The 12,102-nt window shown below is 38.1% G+C and overlaps 1 protein-coding gene across 9 annotated transcripts in view; it reads right to left on the bottom strand.

Annotated features, from left to right (window-relative positions):
• usp25 (ubiquitin specific peptidase 25) overlaps positions 1-10,404 on the bottom strand; it is a 29,091-nt gene extending 18,687 nt beyond the window's left edge. For 8 of the 9 annotated variants that reach the window (XM_065260757.1, XM_065260769.1, XM_065260787.1 and 5 more), the window contains exons 1-6: positions 10,158-10,404; positions 7,648-7,725; positions 6,989-7,133; positions 2,505-2,628; positions 1,550-1,712; positions 869-955 (exon numbers count right to left, since the gene is read on the bottom strand). In XM_065260757.1, coding sequence (XP_065116829.1) covers positions 869-955; positions 1,550-1,712; positions 2,505-2,628; positions 6,989-7,133; positions 7,648-7,725; positions 10,158-10,199 — 639 coding nt within the window. In that variant the 5' untranslated portion in view covers positions 10,200-10,404. The remainder of the gene's footprint in view (positions 1-868; positions 956-1,549; positions 1,713-2,504; positions 2,629-6,988; positions 7,134-7,647; positions 7,726-10,157) is intronic. The other variant, XM_065260803.2, reaches the window with a different exon arrangement.
• Between the last annotated feature and the right edge of the window lie 1,698 nt (positions 10,405-12,102).

The raw sequence follows: 12,102 nt of genomic DNA, 5'->3' as shown, positions 1-12,102 counted from the left end.
GGAAGCAGGAAGTATGGCAAGGGAGACGCAGCGTCTCGTTCCCTTCTCAGGGAACAACAGTTACATACGTAACCCGAGACGTTTTCGCATACAGAAGATTTAAGCATTTAAAGTAAACAGTTTAGCACGTGTGTTTAAAAAGTCTAGAATTTTATGATATTATACTACACTGACTACACAGGGAATAATATGGATTTTTTTCCAGAAAACTTCTTGCATAAAATAGATTCAAGCACTTTCAATGACCTGTATCTATATATGTCTTTTTCAAAAACTTCCCAGGGGCTTGAATTTTTCCCCAAAGATTTACAAACTTTCAAGGATTTCAAGGACCCGTGGGGGCTCTGAAACCAGCTTCTTTTTTTGTCCACCAATCAAGTGGCTTGTCATAAATGAGTCAAAAATAAACAAATTAATAATTAAACTACTGCCTCGCCTCCCGATACTATCGTGGACCATCGATCTCAAAGGCTGATAATAGGACAATCTCTCAATGGGGCATATCGGCCAAAGTAACTTTAAAAGCATTTCATTGGTTCACGAGCCAATCACCTGGGTGAAAACCTACTACTACAGCAACATTCAAAGTGGGTCGGGCGGACCTCGGCTGGGTCTTTGTGTGAAGTCTGCATGTTTCTGTCTGTCAGTAAGGGTTTACTCAGGGTAAACCAGGCTTCCTCCCACAGTCAAAAGACATGCAGGTGAATTGAAAATCACAAATTGCAAAGACTAACTGGTTCTCGTTATGAATATAAGCATAGATGATGCAATGGCGTTAGGAAATAAACAAACAAACGAGTCGAGTATGATCACCAGACTTCAAAGTGTGTTTCAATGAGAAAGCTCCTCTGGTACATGCACATTTTACCTTCTGATTACGGGGCAAATCTTGCATCCGTGCAGGGGGTGAATAATGCAACACCAGCCTCTGGAACTCCAGCAAGTTGAACAGAGACTGAAAAAGAAATAAACATCACTATTTGAGAACAGAATGTACCAGCTTTTAATGTGTCAACACAACCTTGAATGATTTATTGACACAATTTTGTCATTTTATGTGCCCAATCAGAGTGTTACTAAAGTTTGATCACTGAAAATGACTGACAGGTCGATAGACTGATATTTAGAGCTTCTATAGAGATCTATAAATCCAGAAAGCCGTGCGCGCCAGGCTGCCTGCCGTTCTCGCAAGAACGGGGGCTTCTTCAGGAGTCGGGTTACACAGAAGAGGTAAACATCATGTGACAGCACTCAGCAGTCATTACTCGGGTCTCTACACGATTCATGTTCTGACAGCATGTTAGAGACGAACAATCAGCTGTCAGTAAAACATCGAGTCATCACAATGCAAAATTACTATTCCAGTTTGCACCCCATTAGGGTTGTGTGCTATAATAGAATAGTATGATCATTATAAATTAATTATAGATTAATTTGTCATTTGTTTCTATCTAAATGGTTTTCACAGTTCATTAAATAAGCAAATGCGAGTTTGTTAGTCAGTGTCTGATGACATTGACTGAATGCAAGGCTTATAGCTGCCACTGACCTGTATAACCGCACTGAACCAGCACGTATTTCCGACGTTCTTCAGCCCTACGGGACAGTTCTCCAGCCGCTTTCTGTCGTGTGGATTGGGCGAATCGCTCCATACCTCCGTGTGCGTGCGCTTCAAGCTGGCTTTGTTCTCTGCAATGCTGGCCTCCAAGACTCTGGTGCACAAAAATGCAAACAATTATGAACCAGTTCAAGAAACAGTTCACCCAAAAATAAAAATTTGCCCTTAATTTACTAACGCAGTCACGAGACACACAAGAACCAATTATTACTAGCATGGCACCTGTGTGCCGCCTACATAACTTAGGGGTTGTGTACACCAAAACTTTTACGCCCGCGGCCGGCGCATGTTTTCAATTGTTTCCAATGGAAGCTCGGCGTTTTTCAAATAAGCCAGCAGCTAGCGGGTTTCTTCCGCGCTGAAAACCGGCGCTCGGCGGTTTTTCCGCGCTCGGCGCTGAGCGTCAAGAGTTGAAAGAGATTCAACTTTGGGAGAAAAGCTCCGCTCGTCAATGTCAGTTCTCACACGGCCGCCCAATCACAGTGGAGGAGGGGCGGGACATTACCACAGCAACCAACCGGCTCGCAGCTGAAGTATCACAGCTACCAAAGCACTCAGCTGAAGAAAGCTGGGACTCAGCTGAAAAACAGCTGGCATTCCGCGTCCTCAAGGCATTTTCAGCCGCGTTTAAAAGTTTTGGTGTGTCCAGCCCCTTAAAGTGTTGTTTACATTCAAACGTGACTAAAAAACCTGTTCACTATTCAATGCATTCAAAACTAGGAAGAGCAAGTATATTTAATATAACTCAGACTCTGTTTGGCTGAAGAAAGAAAGGCATATACACCCATGAGAATAAGTAAAACATTGCTAATTATTTTTAATTGGGTAATTCCCTTAAAGTGTGTGTAACACAGAACTTAAAGTGCAGAGAATTGTGATAGCGCACCTGCTGATGGCCTGCTCTTCATCGGTGATGCCCGTCTCTCTGAAGGCCCTGCTGGACTCTTCCAGACTGAGAGCGATGGCTCGCTGAAGGTCATCTTTATCGTCTCCAGTGAGATCGATTACATCTGAAATGATCAGTCAGTTTTAATATCATATTACTTGCTAACAACGAGTGCCCATCAATAACCACATGAGAGCTTGTTTTTAAACCTAGTGATGCTTCACGATGCCATAGAAGAACCAAAGAATGGTTCCATATAGAACCTTTAACATCCAAAAACTTTATTGTTTCAAAAAGTTTCTTTGTAGCGATGAAAGGGATGAAAGGTTCTTCTATGGCATCCCTGTGAAGAATCTTTTAAGCACCTTTGTTTTTAAGTGCGAAAGACAGCATTTTGGGGCAATTTGGTGACTTAAAAATTTTTTGAATTCTTAAAAAGCCTCACGTGTATTTAAAGTCTCCCTCTAGTAAAGAATTGTATTATTTCAAACTCATCTTTGAGCATTATAACAGCATATGTAAAAGTTTTACCTGTCACAGCATTTCTTCATGCTTTAAAACAGCTTGAATTTATCTTGTCTTATTTAGTATAGATGGTTTAATCCGTAACGCGTCTGGGTGAAACTTAACTTCCTGTCTCTTGTTTGTTTAATGGTCTGACTAACGTTAGTTGCTAAACTGAATTCTAAAACAAATACCTCGTCAAAAATAACAAAAGTTTTGGTTTCCTAAAAATGAGGGAAGACTGCGATCCTGGATTACCGCTATTTGATGGGAGGTTTGGCAGCCGATATGTAGTGAAGATTGTATACGTTATATAGTAACCAGTGGTTTTCAAACTGGGGGCCGGGGCCCCCAGAGGGGCCGCGAGATGGTGCAAGGGGGGGCCCCAGTTTTATGACATTTTCTGAAGTACATAAATTTATCATGAATTCTAAGTAATTAAACCTAAAAAAAATAAGGCTACTAACCAAAAGCACTACTTTTTTGTATAATTTAATGTTTTTTTTATTAAAATGTTGAGTTTTAGAACAGCTTTTTGTCACAAATTTTCTTTGGGGGGCCGCGAAGGAATGCAACGTACACAAGGGGGGCCGCACGCTGAAAAAGTTTGGGAACCACTGATATAGTACACACTTTACACAGTAACATTAGCTTAGTGTAGTTTTTGATACGCTTTAGCTATGATTTGAACTAAGATAATCTACTTGTTGTTTATTTTGCTTGTTATCAGAAATAAACCACTCTTAAAGGACTTTATTGTTATTCATTCTTAGAGGAGTTTACCGGAAGTTACGTGTGTTCCACGAAAGCTGTTTGTTTATGTTGTTACTGATTGTTATGAATATGCAAATTAGTACCTGCCTCTACTCAATCGCACAGCTCGGACCATAAATATGAATATGTGAATTAGTCCCCGCCTCCACTCTTTCGCACCCTGGACCACAGGGTACATAGATGCCACATTCAGCTGTTTCAGACATAATTGGGTGATTCTCACGAAATTCAGATTTCCAGCATCAAAAATGTTTAAAAGCCCTTGAAGCCAACTTTTTTTTGCACATATAAGATTTCTTCTTATGAACTTACTATAATCATTATTTTTAGAGCATTTTAAAAATATTTCCTAGAATTATTTACAATTTTTAGATTATCATTATCAAAAATTATCATTACCGCAACACGATATTACATTAAATATATGCATTTACAAACTCATGTTTCGGTAATGAGAACTAAAAAGTTGTCTAGGTACTATGACAAACAAAATTTCAACTTTTATTTGAAGAGAAAATATAAGAACGGTTTACCTGGTAGCCATCTTGAGTGTCACAGTCAACTATGTCCCTTCCAAATATATGTTTTTTAAAAATGTTAGTTTCTTGAGTGCTTAAACAATGATTGAAAATTGTTGCGGAGGATGAGAAAATTGGTCTTGGACACATTTATATTCCTTATTATTGTCACTACATTTACCAATGATCACCAAATACCACATTACTTTACTTTAAATGTTTATAGTATAACATGCACTGAAGCTTTTAATTTTAGATTTTTTTTAATTATAAATATTTCCATGTCAAAGAACCTAAATCCAGTTATGGACGCGTTGCGGTAATGAAAATGTTTCCCTTAAATGTGGAAAAAACAACAAAATTGTTTTTTATGATGTTATTTGAAATCATGTGCAAAATAGTGCATGAAGAGATGTTTATAACTGTATGCTTCTTATTTTGATAGCATTTACTTTTATTATTCAAATGTTTCATGACACCTCGCAAGTCTAATTTCACAAGAATCACCCAACTGCTAAGTTCAGTTTCACACAATGCATGCGTGAACTGTGCGTTTGCAGCACTAATCTTTAAGCGTTGATGTAAACAGGTTACAGCACTCACCCTGAATGTGCGAGCAGCACAGAAGCAGAGCTCAAGCAGCTGTGCTGCAATCATTTCAGCGCGAGTCTATGCGGCATCCATGCATAATATCTGTAACTCAACTGTGTTGATATGATTGATTATTACATGTGTGTGATGTTGAAAACCAAGGCGATTTTAAACCGGTCTCAAATTGAATGGAGAAAATACTCCGCAATGACATTGAATGATACATTTGCACATGGCTTGTCTTAAAACATATTAAAAACACCACACAGACAAATAAAGAACAATAAAAACTTGATTTTCCCCACAGTGGGACTTCAAAAGTTCACTTGGTGAGCAGGGCTCGCAAAATTTTTAAATCCCTGGTAGCCCTTCGGGCAGGCACTCTTATTTTTGGTAGCCCGAAATGAATACAACTAGCCCGAATAAAAAATACACTGTTTAATAGCAAGGAATGTTTTCTTAAAGAAAATAAACATTCCCCTAATGTTATTTTTAGGTTATTTTAACGTTTCCCTAGCGTTAGAATAATTTAATTGTTATATTACTGAAATATTATATGAATGTATTATAACACAGGTTGTTTTTAATATAATTTAATAGATTATACCTCAACACATCACACATTGTATTTAGATAACATGGTATTTTATCAAATATATAAACAACCAGTGACTTTAACACAATATAGAAGACTTAAAACAGATATTTATTAAAAAGGAATAAACATTTAATTCCCTTTAGGTTAACAGATCTTACCATAGCCGTTTATTTTCGCTAGAATAATGTTAGACTCTGAGGTAAAACGAAATTAACAAATAAACATTCTATTCGCTTTAGGTAAACATATCTTACCACTGCTGTTTAGTCACCTATCAAAAGCTTCTAACATTATATTCTCTTAATAGCGTAGACGTGTCAAATCGATCGGAAATCCCTCAAATATATTTTCCTTCTCACATATTTAAGTTACTAACTGAAGAAAGAAAAAAGAAACGCTGAAACAATGTTAGTCTATGAGGTTATAATGAAATAATGTTATTTTTTTAAATGACTTGAGTTTGCGCTGACCACAAGAGCTCGTGAAGAGCGAAGCCGGGAGAAGCGCGGGCAGAGGGTCGCGCGCATTTCAGACGTGCACATTAAAGGATGGGTTTATTTATGCTTTCACTTCATTTCCTGACAGTTTCACTTGTTACGTGAAGATAATGACTGACAAGAGGACGCGCGGCCAAAATACATACAATATAATTACCTAACTAAATCTGAGACAAAGCAAAAACATTAAATTATTATTTCCTCCCCAAGATAGCCCGACGGGCAGGGCGGAGATTTCGGTAGCCCGACAGGAATTCACAATAGCCCCGGGACGTCGGGCTAGCGATTTTGCGAGCCCTGGTGAGGCTATCGGCGGTTCAGGTCGCTTTGTTGTTGTGTGTCACTGGCAGAGTAAATCGATGCCAGGAGCACAAATAAAAAGGTACGACAGGATGCCAAACTTAAACTCACCGTCAGCATTTTCTCAAAACTAGGACAGCGGTGTGTTTCATCATCGTTTGAAACAAACGGGGGGAGCTGACAAGATAAATCTTTAAAACTCTGGATCTCTGAGATTGAGGTTTGTTAGTCTGTGGTTAAAAATTGTGCTGCCAGAACACCCACTGTTACGGGTTACATAATGCTCCATTTATGAGTCTCTTTCCAAAAGAGGAAATTTAACAACACTTGTGCCGATCTAGTAAGCTAGCTGATTTAACGCAGTAGTGATTTGACAACCTACAGTTGCATTTATATGTTAATCGAATTAATCCTCAAGTCCCTTTGTATCAAAGGTCAGACACCAAACAATAGCTTCCCAAAACTTGCACTCCAGCAAGTAAAATCTGAGTACTTTCAATAAAAGACTTTGAATAAGGTTGTCAAGAAAGCATTAATCTTATCAAATCCTCATGACATGAAACAGTTTGCAGGCCCTCGGGAACCGAACACTTACAGATGGTTCTACATCTGCGTCATAGCACTTTATGGCACTCCATCACAGAGCAACGTAACCTTCCCCTGGATTCCAGCCAATCATTGTTCTGCGATTTAAATACGTACTTGTGTCAGCCTGGCTGCCCACGCTGATGTATCTATCATTGGTGATTTGAGCTGTCTGGTAGTATGTGGCTTCATCTTGCTGCGGTACCTTGGCATTCTTTTCCGTGAGGAAGGCAACCGCCTCGGCTAGGTCACCATTGCTGACCTAAACACAAACAGGCACAGGTTAGGTCATGTCCGAATTAGGGCCGTCTAATAAATTGTGACGGTTATGGCGATTAATTGTCTGCTTTATTGCTTTGACATTTAATTCTCAAAAAAATTATTTGTTTATGAAATGATTTTTACATATTTTTGTGATTATTTAAATTAAATCATTTTTAAGGTTTACCTGACAGTACATATTAATACACAAACAACTTAACACATATTTTAAAATAATTTGATCTGGTCTCGTTTATACAGGCGCTGCAGCTCCCCCTTATATTTTTTAAGAGATATGTGCAATCATTGCAGTGATTGACAACTAGGAGGACCAATAGCCTTGATGATCCACCCGGAAAAAGAAAATCTTTAATCATTGTGACAGCCCTAGTCCGAATGTCTTTTATTACTAAGAAACTAATTTAATTTAAAAGGCACTGATCAAACCGACCTCACGTAAACAATATGAGAAATACACATGTGATATATGATATAATATGATATATGATAGCCACCTGTAGGGCTTGCTGTAACAGCTGAACATCTGTGGTTCCAGTAACTTCCCTCAACTGGTTCAGTAATGTCTGCTGGTGCTGAGAAGAAAGGACAAGTTGGTTACATTTTAAACACAAGATTCATTATGAACTGTAATGTGTTTAAAGGGACAGGGTTCCCTAATATAATAATGATTTTTTTCCAGAAAACTTCTTGCATAAAATAGATTCAAGCACTTTCAATGACCTGTATCTATGTATATTTTCAAAAACTTCCGAGGGCCTTGAATTTCCCCCCAGATTCACAAACTTTCAAGGATTTCAAGAACCTGTGGGAACCCTGAGGGGAGACTTTTGTGTCCCAGGGGTACATATGTGAAGTTTTAGCTCACATATACTATATAGATCATTTACTATAACATGTTAAAATTGCCACTTTGTTGGTGTTACCAAAAATGTGCCGTTTTTGGGTGTGTCCTTTTAAATACAAATGAGCTGATGAAATACAAACACTGACGGTGGTTTGTTGAAATTAAAACTCAGTTGTGTTGTCAATTATTTTCCCTAACTCTCTCTCTGCACCAAATGGCAGTGCCGTGGTTAGATAGTGCAGATTAAGGGGTGGTGTTATCCCCTTCTGACATCACAAGGGGAGCCAAATTTCAATTACCTATTTTTTTCACATGCTTGCAGAGAATGGTTTATCAAAACTTAGTTACTGGGTTGTTCTTTTTCACATTTTCTATGTTGATACAAGCACTGGGGACCCAATTATAGTACTTAAACATGGAAACAGTCAGATTTTTATGATATGTCACCTTTAAGTCAAAGCTAAGCAGCCTAATATTAAGGATGCATTGATATCGCATATATCGGTATCAGCAGATAAAAAATATTTTCCCACTATATTTGGCAATCAGCAGGGGCCGAAAACACATCGAGACTTAGGCTAAGTACAGCCACAACCCTTTATCTCAGCAATGGCTGTGATCAGACACGGCATGAGTCAAACACGGCCTGTGTCAGCCTGGAGAAGAAACAACAGCACTCCTCCCAAGACTGAAATGAGGAGTGACTGATTCTTCTATTCATCAGACTATTCAAGTTTGGCCTTTATACAGGGAAACTACAATTCTGCAACCTCTATCAAAGATCCACTTATTCCTACCACAATACGTGGCATTTTTCTGGGGTGTGCCAGCGTTCCTCTTAAAAGCTAAAAAAATAGCCAGTTCGATGTCTGGGTCACATGGTTGCATAACAATCTCAATGCCAAGGGCTAAAGGATGCTGCATTGACCTTCTAACGCATTTCAAGCTTTTCTGTTCAAGATATGACATGAAGCGTGGTATGTGCGGAGCGTGCATGTCCTGACACTCGCTGCTGAAGGTGGCTACCCCTCCCAACCTTCCTGTAGCATGGATGATCTGGGCAGAGTAACATACATTTCTCAACAGTAACATGATAAAGCCGCACAAGCTCGGTGCCAAATCAGGGGGGCTGGAAGTAAAAGCTAAAGACCGTTTAGTTTCAGTTCATTCGAAATGCGCAGTTTAGGATTTCCCACCACCTGCTGTATGTAACTCAACTGTTTCTAATTTGCTACATAGAGACCAAAATAATCTGTGACATAATACGTAAATGTAACTAAATACATGATCAGAGTTTTTAATGAGATGTAAAACAACCCTTTAGTTTAAACTGTAATATATACTGCAGTAAACAGATTAAACACTAATACATGGCACATATTATAACAGACAATACGTCTAATGTTTACAAACAAATGTAATCAACCTACAAAACACTGCTGCATGACGCACATTAACAAGAAGGCTTGTTTAGAGATTACATAAACACAAATTAGCAAAAAATCATAATGTTTACAAATAATACTACATGACAAATCAGCTAGACTTGGAATTGCAACTAGAAGATATTTAAACCCACAATAATTCAAATATAAGCCACTAACCAACAGTAATAAGGCTAATGTTTACAAACACAAGGGCACAAAACATGACTACTATATCTTCTAAAAATTACGTTTCAGAACATAAACAACCCAACTAAACCAAACAAAAACTCACCATGGAGTTATCATAACACGTTTGAACACTTAAAGAGACTCTGTTGAGCATTTAGTCAGATTTAATCGAGTTTGGTTGAGATTTCAGTGTGTCATGTTATGAAAGTTTAGCATTGATAGCTGTTAGCACACATCTCGATAGTTCGAGCGTTTATTTTAAGTATGTTGCTGTTTTATTTGCAGTTATCTGTTGTATTAAACCTTTAAAATCTTTTAATAGATGTATTACTCTAATTTAAGTTTATAAACGTTAACGTCCCTTAATGAAAACAAACACAGAAGCGTGGGGCGCGGCTACTGTGATGCTAACGCTAGGCCGCAGCAATCAAACTGATCCGCAGAAACTTTGCGCGCGCCCACAAACCCACATATGACACCGAGTCGAACCGAACTGGGCCGAACCGGATCGGGTGTGCGTGTTCGGGCGGTGAGCGCGCATTACCTTCTGAGAGTGCTGCTGCAGGACATTCTGCTCCACAGTCATGGCCGGTTCCGATCCAGGCGAAATAAAATCAGGTTCGGAAGTACAACACAGAGCATACGGGAGTTAGAAGAGTTTCAGATGGGAGAGGTTAAATGAGAAAAAAAAACCCGCGTTCATTCGCGCTGCAACGGTGCCATAGCGAACACGAGCAGCACACGCTCATCTGACAACTCTGACATCCATTAGCTGCGTCTGACATCACACACACACAGGGACGCCTACGTCAGAGTGATAGCGTAAACACACCGCGCGCTCTCTCTCTCTCACACGCACGCACGCACGCACAAACAAAGCAATATAAAGTCAGGCTCAATCAAAATGATCTAAATCAATAGATCTTAACCTTTATAATTTCAAAGCCCTCCATGGTCTACAACAATATTTGAAGCAGTTTTTGCTCAATGCAATATTTTAGAGCCCGGTATGACTAAACATATATTTTGTTTAAAGAACAACCAAACGCTAATCTCTTGATTTTTAGCTTATTTGAATTCTTGTTTTGTCATATTGTTTATTTTATTTTTAATAAAATCACCTTGATGCCCACTCGACAATTGGCTGAAAATTTGTAAAAACACTAGCCCAAGTGCACCATATTAAAATTATGAAAATGCCCTCACATGACACACATCGAAACCTGCACAACATGCAAAACAATATTAAACACACACAGACCTGTGACATAAATACCACCATATATGACACGCATGCACAAAGAAAACACAAGACCTCAGAAGCTATTAGTCAGGATCTCTCAAAGATTTAATTACTATAATAAAGCCAACCTAAACCAATTATAAGCCTTTCAAATAATAAAGGGCATTCAGATGTTTTCACAGGTCAGTTTTAAAAATTTATTTAATTTCAAACACACCCATGAAACAACAACCCAAACAGTACACAGGCTAAAGTTAAATGTCTTTGGTAAAATCAATAAAATGAAAGTGAAAGTTGCAGATCAGTGATATCTGTTTCTCTTTCTATTATGTAAAAGTGAAAGTCTGACCCTACACATACCAAATATGAAGCAAATGTGTTGTAAATCTACTGTGTTTTGCTAGCTTTGGATTGATCGCTATCATTCTTTGTAATAATAGCTAATTACATATAATTTATGTGTTTTGACCTATGAAACGACAGGCAGGGTTTGGACATTTATAAGGGTTTGGATGGCCTTTGATAATTTGAATTACAAGAAATATTTTTTATAATAATAAAAAATTAAAGTAGGGCTGCAAAACAATTAATCTCGACTAATCATTTGCAGAATAAAAGTTTTTGTTAACATCATGTGTGTGTACTAATTATGTATACACACACACACACACACACACAAAATCGATTTAAGTATTTATAAAAAAATTTAATATATACTTGCATCTGTGTGTATTTATTTTTACATAATTATTATACACCCAAACACACATACATGATGTAAACAAAACCTTTTTATTCTGCAAACGATTATTTGCAATTAACCATTTTTCAGCCCTAAATTAAAGATGCAGTGTGTAAATGTTAGTATCTCTTGACAGAAATGCAATATTATTTAGATAACTATATTATCAGTGGTGTATAATTATCAGTGGAGAATAAAGATTACATAATATACTGTTATGTTATTATTACCTTAGAATGAGGAGGTTTTTACACCGATGGGGTCCCCTTACATGGAAGTCGCCATTTTGCGGCGTCATGTTTCTACAGTAGCCCTAAACGGACAAATCGCTCCACAGAACGCGTTTCGTCACTATGTTGTCTCAGACTATGACATGTTTGTCCTGTGGTGGCATTTCGAAAGGGAGGAATGAGCTGTGGAATGAGCCATTGGTTGCAATTCCCAACTTCACCGCTAGATTCCACTAAAATCTACACACTGCACCTATAAAGATTTAGGGGTGGT

The sequence above is a fragment of the Paramisgurnus dabryanus genome, chromosome 10 (genome assembly GCF_030506205.2).
Source record: "Paramisgurnus dabryanus chromosome 10, PD_genome_1.1, whole genome shotgun sequence".
Lineage (NCBI taxonomy): Eukaryota > Metazoa > Chordata > Actinopteri > Cypriniformes > Cobitidae > Paramisgurnus > Paramisgurnus dabryanus.
The sequence above is the reverse complement of the archived record's forward strand: the minus strand, read 5'-3'. Positions and strand labels throughout refer to the sequence as shown.